Source organism: Mastigoproctus giganteus, chromosome 7 (genome assembly GCF_048544385.1).
Source record: "Mastigoproctus giganteus isolate SK-2022 chromosome 7, ASM4854438v1, whole genome shotgun sequence".
Classification (NCBI taxonomy): Eukaryota; Metazoa; Arthropoda; class Arachnida; order Uropygi; family Thelyphonidae; genus Mastigoproctus; species Mastigoproctus giganteus.
The window spans coordinates 8,022,514-8,049,702 of record NC_143581.1 but is presented as its reverse complement, the minus strand read 5'-3'; the positions used below and the strand labels follow the sequence as shown (position 1 = coordinate 8,049,702).

Genomic DNA, 27,189 nt, shown 5'->3' with positions numbered 1-27,189 from the left:
GACCTGTTTTATGTGATTTGGTTTTATTTGATGCGCTAGTTTCAAAGCTACTGTTCTAAAATGTCATTTAATTTTAAGGTGGATAACTTAAAAAAAGCTGTCAAGTCTTATCCTGATTTTCCTAAACCAGGCATTATATACAGGTAAGAATATATACCCTATTTACCTGATTACTGAAGTCCAATATAAATTCAAAACAATTTTAATCTCTTTGCTTTTACAAGCCTACTGATAAACGTCATGGCTTTTATCTATATGTTTATATATTCTTTCTCACTCTATATACATAGCTTCTTTCTCTTTGTTCTCATTTTAGGATGACTACAAAAAAACATTAGGGCAAATCAGTGCCCATCTGCACCACTGAGGAAGAGTTACACAAAATGTGTAATTACGCATTGAAAGTTCTTGCTTCCACTGAGAAAACTTGGACTGTCTTGATGAGGTCTAAGTATATAGATGACTGCCTAAAATACGTTAGCAGTAAAAACCGAACAAATCTAAATCTGCAGACTGTTTCTCCCAGAAGTTTTTCTCAGTTGCTCATTTCTGCCAAGCCTTTTAAAAAGGTGTGGCCTTTTGTTCGTCCCATTCTTACTAACCTTTTTATTGTTTGTCTTTCAAATATTGTTCCTTAGAACCTTTACCAATCAAATTTATAGTTGATATAGTCATATAAAATTACATTATAAATAATAAAAACATAAAAGGCATACTTTAAAGTATAATTAAAAGTTATGTACAAATTAAAAGAATGTAAATAAACAATAAAAACAAACAGTAGCTTTTGATGCTTGTACTATATTATGTATTCCTAGACTGGGTCTGAAATTCAAATTACAATAAAATCCCATTACAACAAATACTCCTTTTTGTAAGTCTCATTTGAATTTTTGAAGTCTATATAATTAAAGTAAAAATTACTATTCATCTATGTGATTAAAGTAGAAATTGACATTCATATATTAGAAAACTGGCAGAATTTATAATTTAGAACAAATAATGATTTGTTTTGAATTAATTTTAAATGAATGAAGTTTTAGTAAAATTATTTGTGTACTGCAAGAAGCTCATTGTAATGGGATTTTACTCTTATTTTAATGGTACCCAAACTCATTGCTCAGATCCATATTGTGTGGCTGTCTGTAGAACAGTGTGGTACCTAGGTATGGGTGGACTGGGCGGTTGTCCTGGGCTCGGGAATTTTGGGGGCCTGAATTCCGATATTTTAATTTTTTTAAAATATAAAAAAATGGTTGCTTCTTAAGGTAATACTTTAATTATACAAAAAGAATATATACATATATATTCAATATTGTCTTATTTATATTGCAGTAAATTTATTTATTTTATAATCATATATTAAAAGAAATTATTTATTTTGCCTATTTGCATATTTTTATTATTTAAACTTAGTTTTAATGCAACAAAAACCCACAATAATGCAGAGTCACATTTAAAACTGTTTGCTTTGCTCTGAATATAACGATATCAGTTACGAGACTGCATTAAACAAAATCAAGGAACAGGCCAAAGGAAAATATGCAAAATTGCAGTATGAAATACAAGGTTTGTTAACAGAAATTACTTCTTTTAAATTTATTATAAGTGTAGTTGTTTTGTATGAAACACTGAGTGTTATAAATAAAGTAAAGCCATGCAAAGTAGTACAATTGATTTGAACACTGCAATTATATTGATAAAAGGTGCTCTCAGTCAACTAAATGAATTTAGAACATCAGGATTTAAATTGTACATGGATAAATCTATAGACATTGCAGTTGAATTGGAAGTACCGTCAGTGTTACCAGGCGCCTCCGTAGCCAGGTGGGAAGGAGCAGCAGTGCATAGCACACGCTTCTTGATTAGACCGGGGTTCGAGCCCATCACCACCGGATGTGGAAAGGTCAGGGAATGACCACCGCATATTCCCGGAGCAATATGGCCTTAGTTGCAAATGCTCCTAAAAACCAAATAACAACAACAAAAGTGTTACCAGAAGTGCAAGTTTCTAGACAAGAGCACGAGTTTACCTATGAAAATTTATCAGATGAATGCTCTATTGATCCAACCAAAAGGTTTAAAACAGAATTTTTTAATATAATGATTGATGTAGTTATAGTTAGCCTACAAGAAAGATTTGATCAGATCAATTAAATATCCTCGGATTTTCATCTTATTCTAAAATCAGAAAACTTCATGAATTTATTTGAAAGTGCAATAGAAACGAAATGTCAACACCTTGAAGGAATTCTCATTGGTGAAGACGGGAGTAGCGACATTAGTGCCAAAGAGGAATTTTTCAAGACTCAAAATGATTAAAACATATTCACAAACAACAATTGGCCAAGAAAAAATTAATGGTTGGCTATTGTCATCAAGATATTCAATCTTTGCAACATATTTTAAAAGGGAAAAAATATATATATGTTGCTTAGAATTATTGACATTTATTTGTTAGTTGGATAATTTATTATTTATTTATGAGTTGAATTATATCCCAACATCATTATTTCTCTTCGGATATTATTAATATTACCAATTCCAGTTGCATCTGGAGAGCAGTTTTTCAAAGCTCAAAATGATTAAAACGTGTTCATGAACAACAATTGGCCAAGAAAGAATTAATGGTTGGCCATTATGTCAATAGAACAAGATGTGTTTAAAGGTATAAAAACATCAGACATTATAGACAAATTTATATCAAGTAAATATCATAAGGAAATGATGGGAAACTTTTAAGTTTATGTAAATAATGTACTAGTCATTTAAGTTTAAATAAATAATTATGATTTGAATAATTTTTGAGTGTTTCCTCTTTTTTTTTTCAATTTTGCTAATTCCACCTTTAATTTTTGCAAGGGGCCCCAAGATGAATATTTCACCAGGGACCCACAGAAGTCTAAGTATGGCACTGCTGCAGAAGTGCATACTCATTAGGCCAGTTTGTATGCCAAAAAAGCAAGGGGAACCCTATTTTTGCCTGAGATCAGCTGGCTGTAGGCTCAATTAAAGAGGACTTTAGAAATTCCTTCATTCATTTGGATTGAACCTAGACCTTTCCAAACGAGTGGTCCGAAATCCATGGAGAAGTTTGTGGATGATGAAGGCACCGTGTACCATTTAGTTTTATTGTTTATTTACATCTGTTTGTAATTGGTACATATCTTCTAGATTTTTGTTATATACTGTATGGTAACTGTATTTTATAATTTTATTATCTATAATGTAATGTTTTTTTAAAATATGTATTTTATAATAATGTTTGACTTCTGTTTGGTCAGTACTCACAAGCAGCATTTTACAATCTTTTGAACTCTGGAAACCACCTTTACTTCTTGCCTACTTACTTTAACTGCATTTAACACAAGCAGTTATTCTGTTATTCTAGTTTGTTGCTTTCAAGTGTATATAATAACAGTTATCATATACACTATTATATGAGGCAAGGTCCAAAAAGCTTTTTTTATTTTTTAGAACCCATCACGGACCATAAGTTGGGAAGCACCGCTCTAAAGAATAATGCTATGAATAATATATTATGGAAAAGATATATGTGGATGTTTATTTAAGATGTAAATGAGAGAAGGCACGTAAAGTGAATATGAACTCCCTGTTTTTAACCAAAAATAATTTAAGGGAATTAATTGCTCTTAAACCATGTGAAAGTAATAGTGATGAAACCCCAGAACATTACATATTCAGGTAATGACTACTGTTACCATAAAAAAACTTAATTAATGAACTTACCAAATTAATAACAAAAACCGTAGCCCTTCTCTCTCTCTCTCGATTAAAAATTCATTACTTAAATGTGTGATGCCTATAAGCAGTGTTAGAATTTTATTTGCAAATTGTTGTGTTTTCCATAAAAACAAGTATATTGTTGAAAAGCAGATTCATGGTTAGTGATTAAAATTAAATTTAAATAAAAATTGAGTAAATGTGACCTTATCTTTAATTTAAATAATACAGTAAATATTTATGATATGTTTGAATGGCTTTTCCTCCTCTTTCCCAGGGAATTACTGCCAATATTTGCTGACCCACATTTATTTGAAGACCTTATTAGTCTTTTACAAAACCATATAATAGAAAATAAGCTAGATATCAAAGGAATTGTTGGGCTTGAAGCTCGAGGATTTATAATAGCACCAGTTCTTGCTTTAAGATTGAAAGTGCCTTTCATACCTGTCCGCAAGCCAGGAAAACTTCCTGGAGAGACTAAAAGGGTATCATATACTTTAGAATATGGAAAAGTAAGTATATTGTTTATAATGCTTGATTTTAATGTTTTCTCTGTATTCACTTTCGTTTTTTTGTAACGTTTTCCACTCTACCTTAATAAACAACACTGAACAGCTGATTCTTGTTTCTTCGGTTACTGTTATCACTTTAGTGAGTCCCGAAATGATTACAATTAGTGGTGTCCACTGTATTTTAGGATAAAAGAAAAACTTGGAATTGCAGGATCATTTTGAACATAAGCTTAAGACACTCTTTTGTAATCATCTCATTACAGTCATCCAGTTTTAGTAATAGTATTCACCATATAGTGCAAGGAAGCCACAGGCTTTTGCTGCACTGGCAGGAAAAAAAAAAAAAAAAAAAAAACCACAACCAAAAATAAGAAAACACAAATTATATGCTTCCCTCCTCACACAGGTAAGTATCCAGTAGACCTTTGAATTTATTCAAACTGTCAGCCTCAACTACCTGCGAGTGCAACTTGTTCCAGCTACCGATGACTTGCTGACTAAAAGAAAACTTCCTACAATCTAATCTAAACCTCAAATCCTGTAATTTGAATTTATAACCTTATAACCCCTAGTTCTAGAATTATTTAGAACAGGATTCCACCTTCATTTACTTTACTAATCCCTCTCAGAGTCTTATAAACCTCAATCAGGTCACCTCTGAGGTGCCTTGTTGCCAAGTTCTGTAGCCCACATAATCTCTCCTTATATGGTTGACCTTCCATCTTAAAATCTTACTAGTAATCCCAACCTGTTCAAGCTTATACAGCAACCTCTCATGAGGGACCGAGTCAAATGCTTTGCTAAAATCCAATTAAACTATGTCGAAATTATTCCCTAAATCCAGCTGAGTAAAATATGTCAAAATAGCCTAATAAGTTAGTTAAGCATGATTTACCTTAACAAAGCCATTTGTGTGTCCTTCAGAATGCCATATCTATCTAAATGTTCCTGGACTGCACTCCTAATTACTGATTTTAAGATTTTTCCTACCACTGAAGTCAGACTAACCGGTCTGTAGTTATCAGCTTCACTCTTAGAACCACTTTTATGTGTTGGTGATACATTGGCACTTCTCAAATTCAAAGGCATCTTCCCTGAGTCCAAAGTTTCCCGATTAATTAACGTCAATAGTTCAATACACTCCCTTGCACTCTCCCTCAAAACCATGCAAATCATTGACACTGCTCCAGAATGACCTGGAGCATTGTTGATGGTTCCCCAAACAAGCTTAATGATGTGAATTCAAAATTGATCATGCAGCTCATGGACCAGAATATAATTATTAATATCAAGAGATACTACTATATGGTTATATTCACTAAATGCTTGGTAGCAATTAATATAGAAAAGTCCACTGTAAAAGAATTATGGAAATGTTTCAGTGATCAGATTGCAGTATGCAACATTGCCTCTGGTGGAGTTAGTTTATATTATGTAATTATTATATGAAGTTAATTATGGTGCAAATATGTTGCCTATTTCCCTGGATTTCAAGAGAAGACAGTCAAATAATGCAAGAAAGGATTGAGATGGGTAACTGGTTAAGTGTGGAATGAGAGCCTTGTGATGTTGAAGAACTGTTGATGGCACACTCTCAAGATCTGGTTCAGTTAGTTAGATTAAGTCATCTAATGAAAATATGGAAAAGATGAAACCAAAAACTTCAAAGCATTGAGTAACAGTGAGGAAGTTTTTAGATGCAGATGATTAGATGAATACAGAGAGAGAAATCTTTCTTGTTCTTGTTGCAAGAAGATTGGCTTTCACTGATCTTTGTTGCTACAAGGAAGTCCCAAAATAAGAAGGCTAGGATGCAAACAACTCTAGGTCCCTTTAGAAAGGAGGTTATGCTTCCAGAAGTGACAGACCTTGATTTCTGGTTTTCAAGTTCCTGGTATGTAGAGATCAAGAGTGTTCACTTTCAAGAATAACTTGATATTCACATTATATGTGTAAATCAGTAAAATTATCATCAGTAAAATTTATTTATCCAAAAAATGAAAAAGAAGTGAAAATTTATCTAAAAAATGAGTGCTGAAGTTTATGGTTTCTCTGTAACCAATTATCATTATAGTATGCATTTCTATTGCTCTGTAACCACCGTTTTCTCTCACACTTTTAAGAAACCAATTAACAATTGACAACAGATTTCAAATATCAGAACTGAAAAAAAAATTTCAGTTCTGATATTTATAAATGCTATTTATTTATAACTGCTTTAAGTAATTTTTGCTCTTTACAACTTTATTTGGCTAAGGTAAAGAAAGCCAACACAAGAACCACGGGAAACTTACCAGGCAAACTCATTTCCCACTACCATAGTTTCTCCTTGCATTCTCAGTAAACAGATGGTGTGTGTTATCGGTAGTGGCAGTAGAAGTCGGTAACGATGTATTGATTAGTTTTTTTCTCATTATTAAAAGTAAATTATTGGAGTTCGTGAGTGGATTGAAATTTACTTATGGTACACCCTCCAGACTGCCTCAGTCTTAGGGTGTTTATCCCCTTCCCACTGTTTTAAAATAGGAAAATGACTTCTACAGATGGTGCGTGTTATCGGTAGTGGCAATAGAAGTTGTTTTCCTTTTTTTTGAAAACAGCGGGGAAACGGGGGGGGGGGGGGAGATGAACACCCTAAGACTGGCGGGTGTACCTGTAAGTAAATTTCTGCCACAAAGGCATTACACTCATGAACTCCAATAATCTGCTTTTAATAATGAGAAAAAAACTAGTCAATACATCGTTATCGACTTCTACTACCACTAGCGATAACATGCACCATCTGTTTACTGAGAATGCAAGAAGAAATTGCGGTGGCGGGAAACAAGTTTCTTCAGTAAGTTCCCCGAAGTTTGCCATGGTTTTCGTGTTGGCTTTCTTTACCTTTGCCCTTTATTTGTTAAAATTAAAGTGTTTTGTGGTGTTTAAATATGTATTTCTGTCTAGGATTCACTGGAAATGCAGAGCCATGCTATTAAAGAAGGGGACAGAGTTATTGTGATTGATGATCTACTAGCAACTGGAGGTGATTTTCATTGATTAGCTTTTGTATTCCACATTTAATAAAACTTATTTAAGTTAGTTATTTAATAAGAAAGTGTATCTTTGTAAAACAAGGTGCTATCATGCTTATTTTTAATAAAAAATACATTTTTTATTAAAAATATTAAAAAATTTTTAATAAAAAATAATTTTTTTTACATCAGGGTAACTGAATTATTTAGAAATTTGGAATTACATATATAACATCAGTTTGGCCTTTTTGGCCTTTTCAAAATTATGAAAAATAGGAAGACTTTCACACTTTCTCTTTTCCATGCAAGATTTAAACTGCCTGGTGAATTTTCCTTCTCTATGAGTTGCCTTGGTTTTGGCGCCTCCGTAGCCAGGTGGGAAGGAGCAGCAGTGCTTAGCACACGCTTCTTGATTAGACTGGGGTTCGAGCCTGTCACCACCAAATACGGAAGATGCGGAAAGGTCAGGGAATGACCACCGCATATCCCGGAGCAATATGGCCTTAGTTGCTAATGCTCCTAAAAACCAAATACAAACAAACAAAGCCTTGGTTTTGAACTACTTTTAAAATTTATTTATGACTACTACTTTTTTATGGTCTCACCAAAAGTTAATCTGCCATTTACTTAAAATATGAGACACTGCTTTTACAGTTTGCTTGTAAACTGTAAAAGCAGTTTACAAGCAAACTGTCACACCAGAGATGATCCCTAGTCACAAGACCAACTACTGGCCAGGGGAAATGCAGGACCAGCAGGTGGTTGCAGATGCAGACTCGCACATTGTAAAAGTGAGCATTACAAGAAACTGTACATTACAAAATATTCAGAGCCAATTGTTAAAACAGTTCCATTTGGGTTATTTGCTGCGATAAAAGCAATTGCAATGAAATTGTAGACTCCTCTGGCCATAACACAGAGGTTCCCAAACTTTTATGCCTAATGCTCCCTTAAAATTTTTCCTAAATTTTGTGCTCCCCCCCCCTCCCATCTTCCAGAAAATGTAAACTTTAGCTATGAGTATACATACTTTTATAAATTTATACATTTCGAGGGTTTGTTGTTGTTATTTGGTTTTTAGGAGCATTAGCAACTAAGGCCATATTGCTCCGGGATATGCGGTGGTCATTCCCTGAATGACCTTTCCGCATCCTCCGTATTTGGTGGTGACGGGCTCGAACCCCGGTCTAATCAAGAAGCGTGTGCTACGCACTGCTGCTCCTTCCCACCTGGCTACGGAGGCGCCATTTCGAGGGTTTGGGGTCAAATAATGTTAACTACAAAATTGCATTTTCTTTTTGCGATAATTTTAGTTTTACTTTATACAAATAACAATGCATGCCATGTCATAGAATTGTATCTCTCTAGTACTTTTTTATTACCCTATATCTTTGTCAAGCCCCTGGCCTCATAGCTGTGGCGGGTACATTATTGTATCTATAGTGTACAATAAAGATTTTCTCTCTTTCTCTCTCTCTACTTTACATTTTTTTTTTTTTTTTTTTTTTTTTTTTTTGTACTTTACAAGTAAGCTTACTTAGGCTGTAAGTACATTTCCCGTAAACTAAAAGAATGTCAAATGACTTTTTTGGTTAATTACAAAAATGACAAAAAATATCAAACAACATAACTACAAAATCATTTTGTAGTTAACATTGTTTGACACTAAACCCTCGATTTGATCTCAAAGAGTGAAATAAAATACATTTCGTACCTGGATTAGTAGGATAGTTTCCATATTTCATTAAAAAACTACCTCATGAAAACAACATGTGCACCCCCCCAGGGAAGGCAAGCCCCATATTTTGGGAACCTCTGGTGTATAAACAGAATTTTATTTATTTATTTGCTATATAATGTTTGCTACTTTGTGGCATTAAAATGCATTTTCCACTTATCTGACTGTCCTAAATCCTCTATAAATCATTCTGATTTAGCACTGCTTGATGTTGGTCATTAAACCACTCTCCTTATTCATTGTATTATTTACAAATTTTGACATAATGGTCTGTATTCCAGTTATTTAAGAAAAATCAAAAACAGTCCAAGCACTAATCCCCATGCATCTAATCCTATCACATTTTGAAGCGTAACCATTAATTATAACTGTTTATCTCCTGTCTTGTAGGTACCATCCGTCTAAGGATGTATTCCAGTGTATATTCCAGTTTATACAGCAGTGTGCCTCCTCGCCTCCGTAGCCAGGTGGGAAAGAGCAGCAGTGCGTAGCACGCTTCTTGATTAGACCAGGGTTCAAGCCCATCACCACCAAATACGGAGGATGCGGAAAGGTCAGGGAATGACCAGAGCAATATGGCCTTAGTTGCTAATTCTCCTAAAAACCAAATAACAAACAGTGTGCCTCCTCAGCTGATTGGATTGTAGTTCTCTTGTTAAATAGCATAGGGTTTATGTATCTTGGGGGGGGGGATTTGTTTCGCTACCACCTGTATTGCATCATTCTTAATCATTACTTCTATTACCGAAGTCAGCCTGCTTTATTGTTTAATCCATCTTTATGGATTGATGATACACTGACACTTCTAAAAATGTATGCCTAACTCTCTCTCTTTCTCACTCACTCACTCACTCACTCACTCAGACACACATATACACACTTATCATGTGGATTTGGTTTTTTTTTTTTTTTTTTTTTTAGGAGCATTAGCAACTAAGGCCACATTGCTCCGGGGATATGCGGTGGTCATTCCCTGACCTTTCCGCATCCTCCACATTTGGTAACTCACGGGCTCGAACCCTGGTCTAATCAAGAAGCGTGTGCTATGCACTGCTGCTCCTGCCCACCTGGCTTTATCATGTGGATAGATTTGAGTTCAAATATTACTAGAAATTGGATTTAAACTGTCTCACTATCAGAAATGAAATTAGTTAATCTGAGAGGAGAGAGTAGGGTTCTTTAATCCAAACAACATGCAGATTATCCTGTGAACAATATTTGTGTAGATGTAATATACAATAAAATGGATGACGGGTAAGGTAAAAGGTAAAGTGCAACCATTATCAACCCACTACAGGATGGAAGCCTCCTCAACAATTCATGCTGAGGAAAATGGACCATAATCTGCCACGCTGGTCCAGTGCGGGTTGGCAGATCGACCGTATTCAGCAGTCAGGGGCTTGAACCCCGGTCTACTCAAAGAGCATGTGCTACTGCACTGCCACTCCTGACCACTCGGCTACGGAGGCTGACGGGTAATACGTGCCAATAAAATCTACACAAAACAATAACACAATACAAGAGTGTAAACATTCAAAGCATCAAAATCAATATATTTCAGAGCCTTAATGTGAAATTTGAAGTTTAATGAAAGTTTAGTTGAAGGAGAAAATTTTATACTTCATTTACAAGCTAATGCCATATCAAAGTTTGCACTTTGATATGCTAGAAAGTAGAAAGAAAGTAATCTGAAACTAGAAAGCACCAAACCATTTTATTAAGAATGTAAAAAGCTTCTCTTTTCTGAAATAGGTAGCCATAATTCAATAGTGAGATATAAATCATGTAATGGGTGTAGTCAAGGTAGTGTGATTGTCAGCCAAGAAGCAAGTCACTTTTAGTTTTAGCAATTGCAATTATTTTGGAAATAAGACAAAGGATTTCATCCAGTCCATTCTTTCATTAATATAAATAGCACATTTTTTAAATAAGAATTAATTTTTGGTGGCTAACTCATGATCTGTGAATCCTTATGTGCCATTTAAAAAAATAAATAAAGAAAATCTCCGATTTTAAAAATGTAGGTTCATCTTTCAGTTTAATTTTAGTACTGTTGTATACGGATAATAAAATGACATATGACTTGGGAAGAGATACAAGGTATATTTTTTATGATCATTGTATTTTTTTCATTTCAGTATATGTTAGAAGAAGAAGAGGTCTTCTCCTCTCGAGACACAAGATTGACACTAAAAAAGTTATTTCCATTCTGATAAACAGTTTCATGTTTGGTTTTTACATGGTAGCTAGTACATATCAAATAATGAAACAGGATTAAGCTGTGGCTTGCTGTGGTAAAAAGTGTCTAAGATACCATGGGAATCAATTGGGGATTTCATCCAATGTCTGAAATTGACAATCTACTCCCAACCAAAATGGTAACATTTTTAGTACAACATTATTAAAAACAAATTATTGCTTTCCCCCACCCTGGTTTTGTCATTGATGGATAGCACCAAATGTTTATGTTTTGCAAACATTTTGCAGCCCAATGAATAATGTGGTGTGATACTCTTGTGAATCTGGCTAACGGTGTAGGTAGCATGCTTACAGTAGTACATAACAGCTTAGCTTAACTTTGCTCTACCTAAAATATAGTATTTTGAGAGAATCAAATGAAAATATAAGCAGAGAATTTCTTGTTTGCTAATTCCGAAATTATTACACAAATTTGTGAACTAAATGTGTAATAAATTACAGAAGAAACTACAGATGTCTTACTGCCCATTGTTTGAAAAACCAGTTACATTCCTTAAAAGAGAATAAAAACCTTTTACATTTAGAATGCAAAGTGTTTTTTATAAGCAACAATAGTTTTTTCACCTTGTATCAATGAACTAATTATTTTGCTTACAAAATATTTACCAATTAAAAAATTCAAGGAAGAACTAGACAAACTATTGGAGGAAATGGATAGGGGAAAATGGGAAGTCTTTTTTTTTTGGCTGATACTGTATATTTCTTGCATTATATGCTAATGTTAATGCTAAAATATAGAGTTATTAATTCAATTTTAATTTCATTATTACATTCCCCACATTGTTGTTTTTTATATTTATCAATGAAGGCATATTAGGCTTAATGTCCAGGTTTCCAGATGATACAAAGGTTGGCAGGGTGGTTAATGACAGTACACTTCTGCAACAGGATCTTGAACAGTGAGGCAGATTGGCTGAGAAACGAACTGGCAAATGCAAAGTATTGCATATCAGTAGAGGAACCCCAGAGTAGCATATTGTGTCGTTCAGGGGGTCCCCGGTACCCGAGTCCCCGCAGTTACGAGTATTTGAAAATTAAAGAATTAAAACTTTTTTCCTTGAGAAAATTGACCAACCACTTTAATATTTTTTGTAAGAATGATCTTCTTCATGATCTTGCAACAAAAATTAAGCGTGAAGATAAAGACAACTAAATGCTACAACACTATTTTATCTGAAAAAATACGGCAAAAAAAATAAATAAAAACTCCCGATTCATTCTTTATTTGTACAACTGAAAAATAGTGTAACTTCAGTAAACTTTACTTAACCTTACATTGTGCAACATGTTATAATAAAAAATGTCTACAATAATTTTCTCATTTTTCAGTTCCTTCATCCATTTTTTTACTATGTACAAGTAAACATAATAAACATTACTATATAATATTGGTGTAGATACACCATAGACAAACTCTTAAAGAAAAACTATGATTGTAGTGTGAAAGGCATCATTTCATCTGTATCTCATATCATGCTCATCCTTCACAACGAGTTACCATATATTGCACTACCTCGAATAAGTAATGCTTCACTAAGAGAAGACTATTTTTTACTTATTCTCAGTGGGCACCGCTTACAAAATGGTATGGGATAAGATACTCTGTTATCCACATACCATCCCTATTAGACTTGGAAAACAAAAATATGTAGGACGGTGATAGTAGGAGAGGAAGAGGAAGAAATGCCATCGAAAGAAGAAAGGGATAGTTACTCCCACTCACTGACTGAACTAAATCACTCACAAATCCCACGAATAGGCAACACTATTGCAATTATTATTTAGCAATGCTAATTGCTAAATAACAAGTTACCATTTATTACACTATCTCGAATAAGTGATGCTTCACTTAATATAGAAGACCGTTGTTACTTATTCTCAGTGGGCAACCACCCAGACGGCACCGTTTCAAAGCTAGTTGGCTTTTCATTGGCTTTTCACCCACCAATGAAAAGCCAACTAGCTTTGAAATGGTGTCATCTGAGTGGGTGCCACCGAGAATAAGTAACAACAGTCTTCTCTATTAGTGAAGTATTACTTATTCGAGGTAGTGCAATACATGGGCAACTCGTTGTGGAGGATGAGCACAATATGAGATACAGATGAAATGATGCCTTTCACATTACTACCATAGTTTTTCTTTAAAAGTTGTCTGTGGCGTATCTACACAGATATTAGCATTAGCATTAGCATTAGTAGAGGCATTTGATGCAAGAAAGCAAGCTTATGCAGCATCAGCCAAAAAAAAAAAAAAAAACCACTTCCACTTCACCCCTCTGTTCGTTCAAAATACCTGTCCAGCTGAGCCTTAAACTTATTTAGGCTATCAACCTCCACCACAAGGGATGGAAGTCTGTTCCACCAACCAACCACACGCTGGCTAAAGGCAAATTTCCGCACGTCTATCCTACATCTGTCTTTCCTCAATTTGAATTTATGCCCTCTCAGGTGATTATTCTGAGCTAGAGGAAGAATCCCATCAGCATTGAGCATGCTTAAACCATTCAAGGCTTTATACACCTCTATCAGATCACCTCGCTGGTGCCTAGTCTCCAGACACTGTAATTTGCAAAACTTAAGCCTTTCTTCGTAAGAGCACCCCTTTGTTCCATTCACTAATCTTGTTGCCCTTCTCTGTACTCGTTCCAGCAGCTCTACATCCTTCTTGAAATGAGGCCTCCAGACCTGTATACAGTACTCTAGGTGTGGCCTGACCATCGCCTTATACAATGGAATAATCACCTCCTTATCCCTGCTGGAAAAATTCCTGTATATCATTGACAATACTCCATGAGCTACTCTTGCAGCCCGTCTGCACTGCTCAGAGAACTTCATATCTGCCTGCACAACCACCCCCAAGTCCCTTTCATTCTCTACCACTGTCAGTGTTGTACCACCGAGTTGATACGTTGCTCTGGGGTTGCTGTTTCCCATGTGTAGTACTTTACATTTGTCAATGTTAAACTTCATTTGCCACCTCTCAGCCCATCTGCTCAACCTTTCCAGATCCTGTTGCAGCAGCATAGTGTCAGTAGTGTCCTTGACAACCCTGCCAACCTTTGTATCGTCTGCAAACTTGGACATTAATCCCGATATACCATCATCAATATCATTTATAAATACAGAAAACAATAATGGACCCAACACTGAGCCCTGAGGGACTCCACTAATAACATCAGTCCACGATGAGCAGTGTCCATTGATTACCACTCTCTGTCTTCTCCCCCTCAACCACCCCTTTATCCATAGCAGCAATTTGCCTCCAATGTCACACTGCTCCAATTTGTGTAGCAGTCTTCCATGTGCAACAGTATCAAAAGCCTTTCTAAGATCCAAGTATATAATATCAAAGTTATTCCCTGCATCCAGTTCTTTTGTGACTGCATCATAGTATCCAATCAAGTTGGTCAGGCAAGACTTCCCCTTAACAAAACCATGCTGTGTCTGAGCTATAACTGAAGTCTTGTCTAAATGATCCTGCACTGCTTCTTTAACCAGTGCCTCCATTAATTTTCCTGGAACAGAAGTTAAGCTCACAGGTCTATAATTACTTGTGTCAGCCTTTGATCCTCCTTTGTGAATTGGGGTCACATTTGCACATTTCCAGTAAATGGGTGCCTCCCCTGAGTCCAAGGAAGCTCTCATAATTATGGCTAAGGGTTTGCTTACTTCCTTTGCTGCCTCCTTTAATATAACTGGATAGATCCCATCCACCCCGGGTGCCTTTCTTGTGTTTATCTTCAACAGTTTCTCCTCCACTTTACTCCCAGTTATTTCAAGATTCTGTAACTTACTGCTAGAGTTGAATACACCTCTGGCATTCCCCTCGCTGAATAACTCCTCATGTGTGAATGTCGATGCAAAATATTCATTTAGTTTGTTAGCTACCTGAGCAGGATCATCAACACTTGACCCATCAATATCAAGTGGACCAATCTGATTCATACCTTTCCTTCTAGAGTTTACATAAGTAAAGAACTCTTTGCTGTTTTTCTTTGCATCCCTTGCCAAGGATTTCTCGTAATCTGCCTTCGCCTGCCTAACCTCCTTTGTAACTTGGTTGCATATCAACTTGTATCTATCATAGGCTTCTGTGTCATGTGTTAATTTGTAAGTATCCCATGCATTTTTCTTGTCTGCCATATGCCTCATTAGTTCATCTGACATCCATTTTGGCCTAAACCTTGAACAATATTTCTTAGTTGGTATGTAAAGCCTAGTAGCTTCCAAGATAAGTTCTTTGAATGCTTCCCATTTTGAATTTGCTGTTGGTAACATCATCAGTTGGTCCCACTGTATAGAATTTAAATACTGTCTCAGTCCATCGTAGTCGCCTTTACGGAAGCAATAACCCTTCCCTTTACCCCTAATGGTAGTTACCTCTTTGAGTAAATCCCACTTCAGCACACTGTGATCACTGCCACCTAGTGGTTCATTTATCTGCAGATTCTTAATGCATGAAGAATCACTGCTGATAATCAAATCAAGAGTATTACTCCCTCTAGTTGCCTCCCGAACATGCTGATGCAGAAAACAATCATCCAATAAATCCACAAAAGCCCTGCTAGTGTGTGAGTATCCAGCCCCCAAATTCCAGTCAATATCTGGGAAATTAAAATCTCCCATTATAAGACACTCTGATTTACTGGCCCACTCTATTTCCCTGTACAGTTCCTTATTATACTCATCAGAGTCATTAGGCCTATAGCACACTCCTACTCTCAATTTTGATCTCCCAATGTTTATGTCACACCAAACTGACTCCACACTGCACTGTCCAGCGATGTCGACTGGCTTCACTTCCTTGGTTTTTATGTGTTTCTTAACTAATAGCATAACACCTCCCCCCTTCCTATCCTGTCTATCCTTTCTGTAGACGTTGTACTCCCCAAATTGCAGTTCCGCATCCCTTATATCTGTGTGACACCACGTCTCTGATATCCCAACAATATCTGCCTTCGATGTTTTGAGCAATACCTCAAATTCATCAAATTTATTTACTAAACTCCTAGCATTGGTGTACACGCAACTATACCTGCACCTGTTTCTATTCTTAGCTACCCTAACACAACCCATGTGTTTACTTGTACCACAATGGCTCCCAGCAGTCTCTGAAATATCATGCATCTTGTTTTTCAGGCTTCTGCTCATTCTAATAGAAGCAGTGCAAGAATCTCTTTCACCTCTGCCAGTGGCTACTGTCAATCTATTGGTCTTTGTCTCCCCCCAAGCTAGCAGTTTTCCGACCCACCTAACACTGCCTCGATAGCATCAGCAAATATTCTTGCACCCTTTCTATTTAAGTGTATCCCATCCCTATTATATATTATATAGATATAGAATCTTAAACTCTTAAAATATTATGCCTGGTTCATTCATTTAAATAATAAACATTACGAAAATGTGGTTCCCATTTTAAGTGGAATTTTTTGGAACCAATTATCCTCAGATAATGAGAATCCCTGTACTACACTTAGGGTAGTGGAAAATAAAAAAAAGACCATGGGTAATTGTGCAGTCAGATATGAAGTTCTCTGAGCAGTGCGGACAGCCTGCTAGGATAGCTCATGGGATTTTATCAATGATATACAGGACGTTTTGCTAGCAGGATATAAGGCAATGGTCAGCTCACATCTTGAGTACTGCATACAGATCTGGAAGCCTCATTTTAGAAAGGATGTAGAGCTGCTGGAATGAGATTGGTGAAGGAAACAAGGGGTTGCTCTTACCAAGAAAGGCTTAAGTTCTGCAATTTGCAGTGTCTGGAGACTATGCACCTGTAAGATGTTCTGATTGAGGTGTTTATGGCCTTAAATGGTTTGAGCAAGCTCAATGTTGATGGGATTCTTCCTGTTGCTCAGATTATTCACGAGGGGGCATAAATTCAAGTTGAGGAAAGAAATTGTAGAACAGATGTGCGGAAGTTGGCTTTTAGACAGTGAATAGTTGATTGCTGGAACAAACTTCTATCTGTTGTTGTGGAAGTTGATAGCTTAAAGAAATTTAAGGAAGAACTAGATAAACTATTGGAGGAAATGGATAGGTGAAATGGGAAGTGGTTTTTTTTTTTTTTTTTTTTTTGGCTGATGCTGAATAAGCTTGTTTTCTTGCCTCATATGCTTCTGGTAATGTTAATTTGTGGAGTTTTTCATTTAATTTTAATTTCATTATTAATTAACGCCTTTCAATATTTCACATTAGGATTTTTCTAGCTATATTAAATCCATCCTTCCCATTAACTAAGTTAAATAAGATGTAGTGTATTTTACAGTTAATATTTTAACTGTAAAATCAGCAGACTCCTGATTATCTTAATGGTTAGAAAAAAAATTTTCCCAGATAATCAAAATTACAGATAATCTTCAAAAATGATAATTTGTAAATGTGAGAAAAACAAATTTTATAATAATGTTATTTAATTTTAATAAGGACATAATTTTTTTTAAAAAGAAAAGCAGTAAACTTGCTTCCCCCACATTCTGTGAATGGTACTATGTAAATTTTGAAGCATCATTATATTTGCTAGAGCAGCATGCTCTTTTATTCATACAGTTGAATAGAGACTCATTAAAGCTGACACTTAATACCTTTTTCATGTTTATTGATGAACTAGGTTTTGCTCAGAAAGAACAGCCCTTTTCCTTTTTAACATGATGAACTCACATGGACTAAAAAAAAAGAATGTTAAAATTAACGATGGTAGTAAAAATGATAGATTACTGGAATATGACCGAAAGTGAGCTAGTAGACAGAACACAAAGGTGGAAATGCAATTTGAGAAATTCCAAGGATCTTTACAGGAACATTACAAAATAAAAATAAACAACATCCATAATGGATTTCATATATTTCTTTTTATTAACCAACTTAAGAAGGCGCACTATAGCCATAGCAGCTAATGCGCCAATAAACAGCCATACCACACACATACCCAACGTAAGACATTAGATTGCCCTTGAGACCTCAGTTAATAGTAGTAGTATTAGCATTAGTAGATGCATACGATGCAAGAAGGCAAGCTTATGCAGCATCAGCCAAAAAAAAAAAAAAAAACACCTTCCATTTCACCCCCTCCATTTGTTCCAAATGCCTGTCCAGATCAGCCTTAAATTTATTTAGGCTATCAACTTCCACAACAATAGATGAAAGTCTGTTCCACCAATCAACCACCTGCTGACTAAAGGCAAATTTCCACACATGTATTCTACAACTGTCTTTCCTCAATTTGAATCTATGCCCCCTCAGGTTCTTAATCTGAGCAAGAGAAAGAACCCCATCAGCATTCAGCTTGTTAAACCAATTCAACGTCTTATATACCTCAATCAGATCACCTCGCAGGTGCTGCAATTTGCAGAACTTAAGCCTTTCTTGGTAAGAGCACCCCCTTTGTTTCCTCACCAATCTTGTTGCCCTTCTTTGTACTCATTCTAGCAACATTACATCCTTCCTAAAATGAGGCCTCCAGACCTGTACACAGTACTCTAGGTGTGGCCTGACCATTGCCTTGTTCAACAGGATAATCACCTTCCTGTCCCTGCTAGCAAAATTACTATATATCATTGACAAGACTCCATGACCTGCCCTAGCAACCTGTCTGCACTGCTCAGCAAACTTCATTTTTGACTGGACAATTACTCCCAGATCTTTTCCACTTGCCTAAGTGTAGTACCACACAGTTGGTATGTTTCTCTTGGGTTATTGCTGCCCATATGCAGTACTTTGCATTTGTCAATGTTAAACCTCAGTTGTCACCTCAGCCCATTTGCCCAACTTGTCTAAACCCAGTTGCAGTAGCATACTGTCTTTACTGTTGTTAACAACCCTGCCAACCTTTGTATCATCTACAAACTGGCACATTAATCCTGATATACCTCCATCAGTATCATTGATAAATACACAAAACAGCAATCGGCCGAGCACCAACCCTGGGGAACTCCACTAATAACATTTGTCCATGAAGAGCATTGTCCATTGATTACCACTCTCTGTCATCTCCCACTCAACCATCCCTTTATCCATTGTAGAAACTTACCCTTAATGTCATATCTCTCCAATTTGTACAGCAATCTTCCATGTGCAACAATATCAAAAGCTTTCCTGAAATCCAAGTATATGATATCAAAATTATTTTTAACATTCGGTTCCTTTGTAACCACATGATAACATCCAATCAAATTGGTCAGACAAGACCTCTCTTTAACAAACCCATGCTGTGTCTTAACTATTACTGCAGGCTTATCTTATCTGCTGAGGCCAGATGATCGTCCTATGTGTAGAAATTGTGACACCATTTTAACAGTCCGTCATATTTTAATTGAATGTCCGTCTTTTTATAATGACTGTCGTTTATGTTTTAGCCATCTGTCTGAACCTTATACACTAAGACAGATTTTATCAGACAATGACAACGTGTCAGCTATTTTTAAGTTTTTACAACTTATTAATCTAAATAACTCTATCTAGAATGTTTGTATCGTGTTATGCTTTATGAATGCTTTATATCGTATGCTCTTTCACAATAATATACAAACAATTGTAATATTATAGTTTTATATTTTACATTTTTTTTTACTTGGCGCATTATAGCCTTAGATGCTAATGCGCCATAAAATCCTAAAACACAAACAAAAAAAAGCAGTCTTGTCTAGATGATCTTGCAATGCTTCTTTAACCAATGACTATTATTTTTCCCCAGGATATAAGTTAAACTAACAGGTCTGTAGTTACTTGTCACCTTTTGAACTCCCTTTGTGAATTGATGATACATTTGCACACCTCCAGTCCATGGGGAACCTCCCCTGATTCCAAGGAAGCTCTCATAATTATAGTTAAGGGTTTGCTTACTTCCTTTGCTGCCTCCTTTAATATAACTGGATAGATCCCTTCCACCCCAGGTGCCTTCCTTATGTTTAACTTCAACAATTTCTCCTCTACTTTGCTCTCAGTTATTACAAAATTACTTAGCTCCCTGTTAGGATTTGATAAACATCTGGCATTCCCCTCATTGAATAACTCCTCATGTGTGAATGTAGATGCAAAATACTCATTCAGTTAATCAGCTACCTGGATCATCAATAATTAACCCATCTATGTTCAGTGGTCCAATCTAATTCATCCCTTTCCTTCTAAAGTTTACATAAGTAAATAACTCTTTGCTGTTTTTCTTTGCATCCTTTGCCAAAGATTTCTCGTAATCTGCCTTTGCCTGCCTAACCTTCTTTGTGACTTGATTACAGGCAAGCTTATATCTGCCATAGGCTTCTGTGTCACCTGATATTTTATATGCATCCCATACATTTTTCTTCTCTGCCACGAACCTCATTAGTTCATCTGACATTCATTTAGGTCTGAACCTTGAACAGTATTACTTCGTTGGAATGAAAAGCCTAGTAGCCTCCAAGATTGAGTCCCTGAAGGCTTCTCATTTAGAATTCAACGTTGGTAACATCATCAGTTTATCCAATTGTACAGAATTTAAAAACTGTCTGGGACCCCTGTTGTCACCTTTACGAAAGCAAAAGCCCTTCACTTTAGCCTTGACGGTAGTTACATCTTTAAGTAATTCCCATATTCTCATATCAGTACATTGTGATCACTGTCAACCAGTGGTTCCTTTATCTGAAAATTCTTAATGCATGAATAATCACTGCTGATAATCAGATCAAGAGTATTACTCCCTCTGGTTGCCTCTCAAACATGCTGCTGTAGAAAACAGTAATCCAATAAATCCAAAAAAGTCTTGCTAGTGTGTGAGTGACCAACCCACAAGTTCCAGTCAATATCTGGAAAGTTAAAATCCCCCATTATAAGACATTCTGATTTACTGGCCCACTCTATTTCTCTGCACAGTTGCTCATTATACTCATCAGATTTGTTAGGCCTATAACACACACCTACTTCCATTTTCCCTTTCCCAGTGCTTATGACACCCCAAACAGACTCAACCTTGTATTGTTCACCAGCATCAGTTGGATGCACTTCCTTAGATTTTGTGTTTCTTAACTAACAGCATAACCCCTCCTCCCTTCCTGTCCTGTCTATCCTTTCTGTATGCATTGTACTCCCCAAATTCCAATTCTGCATTGCTTATATCTATGTGACAGCACTTCTCTGATATCTCAACAATATCTGCCTTTGATGTCTTGACTGGCACTTCAAGCTCATCAAATTTATTTACTAAACTCCTAGCATTGGTGTACACGCAAGTATACATGCACCTGTTTCTACTCTTAGTTACCCTAACAGAGCCCATGTATTTATTTATTCCACTATGACTCCTGGAGGCATCAATTTACAAAATTGCCTAATCCTAAAATGATATGAATGTTCCATAACCTGTTATTTATGAAGAACTAATATTGCTCTAATGTAATATGAGTCAAGAGACAGACTTTCCCTAAATAGGAGTTCTGTTTATTGATTATCTTGCTTTCCAATTCTAATTCAGTTTATAAATAAAGAATATCATTAACTTTATAACCATTCAATGAACTCGTTTATTTCTTCTGGCTGACCATTTTTCTCAAGAGGACAGCTTGTTGAATTTGACAGACAATGTGTGATGAGAGTGTATTATTATATTTATATTTTTATCTTATATTATTATATTATATTTTTATCCCATTAGAAATGTGACTTTTAGAAGATTTTGCAAATATGTAAATATTAATTATCTCTAATTTTCAGGTACAATGGCTGCTGCAGTCCGATTGATCCAGGATTTAGGTGGAGTGGCAGTAGAATGCGTAGTGGTTATAGAACTATCTGAGCTGAAAGGAAGAGACTTACTTACTGTTCCTGTATTTTCACTGATGCATTTTTAGGATGCTAAATCTAGGTGAAACTCCTATTTGTAATTATCTCTGGGAATTGACTAAGCAGGCAGCTAAACATACTACCAAAGAATTCTTTCTTTATTTTATTTTATTTTTTTTTTCATTATTGTTAGAGTTGTAATATGCAATAATGTTGAAAAACTTCTTTGTTGGAGATAAGTTGTATTTATTGATGGTTTCAGCTGGGAGAATAAGTAGACATTAAAAGTTATAGCTTAAAAAAAAAATAGGTGGCTGACATATCAAAAATAGCAAAAAGAAATTTTTTTGATAAAATTTCTTTTATAATTTTAAAAGCACAATGCTTTTAGACCAGAGGTTCCCAAACTTATATACCTTTGAGCCTCTTAAAATTTTTCATAAATTTCACATCCACCCCCCCCCCCTCCAAGTTCCAGAACAAGTGCAAAAAAACTGATATGTCCTAAAATTTAGCTATGAATTTTACATACTTTTATAAATTAATATATACTTCAGTACATTTAATTTCAAAGAAATCAAATGTAATAATAGAAATAAATAAAAAATGCTTCATATCTGGATTAGTGTGACGGTTTGTCCATATTTTATTAAAATACTGGGGCGCCTCCATAGCCAGGTGGCCAGGAACAGCAGTGCGTAGCACACGCTTCTTGATTAGACCGGAGTTCGAGTCCGTGACCACCAAATACGGAGGATGCGGAAAGGTCAGGGAATGACCACCACATATTCCCAGAGCAATATGGTCTTAGTTGCTGATGCTCCTAAAAACCAAATAACATAACAACAACATTAAAATATTGCTTCGTGAAACAACAAGTGTTCCCCAAAAAATCAAGTGTGCCCTGGGGGTGGGCATGCCTCACACTTTGGGAACCTCTATTTTTAGACCAATGTTTAGTAATATATTTTGTGTCCAGATTTTATTCTACCTGTAAGGAAATATTAAAACTTTGTAGGCATATAAAGCATCATGCTATACTGCCAATATATATATCAGGAATAAATTTTCCTTTTTCAATATGGATGAACATCACTTAACCTTTTCAGCAGTATGTACATAGATCTACATTTTGAAGTTTACTACTTAATGTACAAATTGCCTTGAAATTTTGCCATGTGCTACCATCTGTTCTCTGTGTTTTCAACTAATTGTAGACAGTTTATAATAGATGGTACCACAGAAATAGTTTTGAAAATCAAAGATCACACTTGTTAATCTAAGTTGTCTGTATGATTTGGGCTTACAAAAGTCAAATGAGAATTCCTGTGGAATTCAGATCCAGACTTTGATAAAACCAAATCAGTTAACACAAGAATGTAGAGGATATTGCTGTATCAAAAATTAATGATGGATTTATTTGTAGATTATTTTACAAATTGTTTTTTTTTTTATATTAACACATTTTTGTTTAAAATTCTGATTTGATTTTTGACAATAACTTTAGTGTTGGTAAATATGGTCAAATTAAGAACATATTAATATTTTAAGGCATTACTGTACAAAGTTTTCATTTTTAAAAAATCACTCCTCAGAATCCACTGTTATAAAATTCCACTTCAAAGGGACTCACACATGCACCAAACTCACTGCTGAAAGAGTTATTATTATTATCATTAGCCATATGGTGCAAGGAAGCCGAGGCTTATGCCGCCAAAAAAAAAAAAAATTCCGTGTTACCCTGAGAGAAAGTCAGAAGTAGAAGGGAATCACCAAGAAAGCAAGAAAGAGAAGAATGATAATATTCAGCTAAGGACTCTGGGTTTGCCAAGCCCATACTCACCAGATGTGAGCCCCTGGGGTAATTTAAATAATTAAAAGGATAGTCATCTTCATTATCCAGGATGTTTTTTTAAAACAGTAATAATGAACCTTGAAACAGTTTCATTGATTTTAATTTCCCTGTTTTGACTGTATATGATATAACTTTTTTTTTTTTTTTTTACAGGATGTATTTTTCATTTTTATGATGTTAAATTTTTCCATACGATTTATTACTTTGAACTATATATATATATATATATATATACAAAGTTATTAATCTCTTTTATTAATAAGTTATACATTCAAAATACAGTTTGCACATGCGAAATACTATATTACATAAATTATTTTTTATTTCAAAGAATACATGACTTATAAAGCTATTACAGGCATATTATAGTTTTATTAACAGTTGAAACAGAAATCAGTATTCTCTTAGCTCATTACTGTTGTGCTTAATTTTAGAGATTTTTCTTTTTAAATTCTTCTTTAATAATTCAGTTTTCAGTAACTTCAGGTGTGGAATTATATAAGAATAAAATTGATCAATTAAATAGAAACAAAAGAGTGAGTGAATAAATAAATTAGTCTAATTTTTGCTTAATGTGCTGCTTAATATGTAAGTTTTCATGGCAGCAAATTTATTTTCAAAATGCAAATCATCAGCTGTTTCCCTTTTCTAGGGATATCCATGTCTGACATCTTTTTTTCATATAAATCTTCCTCTTCTCTTCTCCTCCCCACTGTTCCTCTGTAGCCATTGTTTTGTAATTTATTCCAGACATCAACTACTTTATATATATTTTTTTATTTCTTCCCCTTGGCTTCCATTACCATATGTTGTTGTGTTTCCCTTCATCTCTATCCTTTTGATATATTCATATCAGATTTTGTATTCCTTTATTTAATTTTTTTATTTTTTATTTCCATATTTTTAATTATTTTATTTTGGATTTGGTCTTGTTTAGTTTTTGTTGGGAGCATCTTTGCAAAAAGTTGACTTGTGCTGCTTTCATTTGTCCCCAAATCCCTTAGTTACTGCTGCTATCTCTGTATCACATATCTGTATACTTTGTAATTGAGCACATGGTTTTTTATTTTTTTTAACTATGTATTGCTGTTTCTTGCTTTAATAAAAATTATATCATCAGTTCTTGATTTGATTTCCAGTGGCCGACCTGTTTACCTCATTTAAGTGCATCAGACCTACAGCTTATAAATGAACCTGTGTTCCCCCCCCTCCCCCAAATCAAGGATCCTCACTCACAAACGACAAAATTCAATCAGAACCAAAGGATATCTGTTGATACTGTTTATGAGTCATGCTGAGAGTAACAAATTGGAATGTACTGACATGTTTTCAAATTTCTTATAGAGAGAAATACAGTAGAATTCCAATTTTTCAAACTTTAACTAAGAAACAGGTGTCACATGAATATAAATAAAAATGAATATAAATCATGACAATATAAGAGTTGCAGAACTCTTCCATATGCAGGTAACATGATGTATTAAGAATGTAAGGAAGAACACTACTCTGCATGAATAATAAATAATTTACTGAATAGCGATTGTTGCTTTTGACTTACAGGCTGAATAACACTAAACTAAATACACTTTAGTAAAAATCAATAAAATAGAGAAAAGTAAGTGGAGGGAGATTGCCATACATTTCAGCTGAGGTTTTAAGGCCAAGAACAACAAGTTTTGGGAAAAACTTGCTGTATATTTAGACTGGGAAAAAACTGCACAGTTTAGGCACCCAACATGACAAAAAGATCCCGTGGCTCCCTCCCCATTTCACATCCCTTTACTATCCAAGAGTGGGGGAATTTACCATAAAAATAGCTAAACAGCACAAATTTAAGGTATATTTTACAGGCAACTTCAAATTTTCACAGATAGCAAAGAGCATCTGACCCCCCCTTTCCCCAGATGTGAATGACTCCCAATGGACTGCTGATGTGCTAGACTCTGTATTAGGCAACCATATATAGCATATTCAAGAACCATACGTTTAACCTTAAGATTCTTAACATCCTCTGGTTCTGCACAATCATTGTCAGAGGAAGGTTCATAAAATCCTGGTCTATCCAACACAGCCCAACATCAGCAGAACCACTGACATGTTTAACATCCCTCCCTCCTTAAATTGCTCTCGCTCTCTTGATCAGGTGCCAATCTAGACCCCCACTGTGGTATCTTCCAGGGTTACCTCTGCTGACACCTGGAGCTCCAAAAGTATTCAGGACAGGCATTTCATACAGCTTATAGCCAGCTAAATGAAACAAGCCATGATCTCTCTCAAGGCCATGATAGTATTGCAGTCTGCCCAGCTACAGGAAATAGTTACTGTTGAGAGTATACAGTTCTCACAGACTTTCATGTTTTAACCACAAGCTTCCTATACCTTTGTAGCCACCATCAAGTTGCTCTGTGGGGGGTGAATACATTGTGTTCTTTCTTCTGTTGAAAACCATAACACTTCAAACATATGGTAATCTTCCCTCCTTTATATTTTTTTTCTATTTTGTTTCAGGTGGTTTTACTGATCTTTAATTAGCTTAGTATTATTTGGCTACGTCAAAAAAGCAGAAACTGCCATTCAATAAATTATTTCTTATTCACACTAAGTAGTGTTCTTCCTTTCATTCTTAGTAAATTTGTGAAATCATGATTCCACTTTCATAATGTATTATGAATGAAGCAAAGAATAAATTTCCACATCACTTCTGTATAGTACTAAACATGCACTGATATAACTGTTTAACACATTTGTTGCCTGAACACAAAACTGCCGCAATTTTGGTGCCTTAATGCACACATGCATCCCATTCAATTGTAGTGGATAAATGAGTGCTGTAAAAGGAAATGCACATGAAATGAAAAACTCGGCGACATTGGCACACAGATTGAACCATGGGCAATTACATTGAAGCTGGGATTTTGCTTAGCATCAATTGCACTGTGCCATAAAATCTGTTATAAAAGATGCATACTTGCTTAACAGTTCCATGTTTTTGTCCTATGAAGTTATTTTATCTAGTTTAGTATTTTCCACATGGAGAAAAGGCAAAGTTTTTTGAAGATTATGCTTGTTGGATTTTAATTCTTTAGTTTGCGAAAAATAAAACATCATCCTTAATGTGTGTCTATTAATAAAATTTTGTGTAAAAAGTGTTTTCCTATAAACTTTTACCCTAAAGGATTGTTATAATGGATCCACAGCCTAGGACATTGGGACTGAAAAGGAACAGGGGTAGACAGTATGTTGAAGCTGATAACATTGAATCAGCCCCTTATAATGTGTCATCTGATACTGACATAGAATTCTTTTCAA

At 35.2% G+C, this 27,189-nt stretch overlaps 1 protein-coding gene across 1 annotated transcript; it reads left to right on the top strand.

The window, feature by feature from the left end:
* Aprt (adenine phosphoribosyltransferase) lies at positions 1–22,160 on the top strand. Its single transcript, XM_090378631.1, has 4 exons — positions 1–143; positions 4,022–4,259; positions 7,206–7,284; positions 21,957–22,160. The coding sequence occupies exons 1-4, from the start codon at positions 61–63 to the stop codon at positions 22,091–22,093; spliced, it is 537 nt and encodes a 178-aa protein (XP_090234757.1). The 5' UTR covers positions 1–60; the 3' UTR covers positions 22,094–22,160.
* Positions 22,161–27,189: the final 5,029 nt, after the last annotated feature.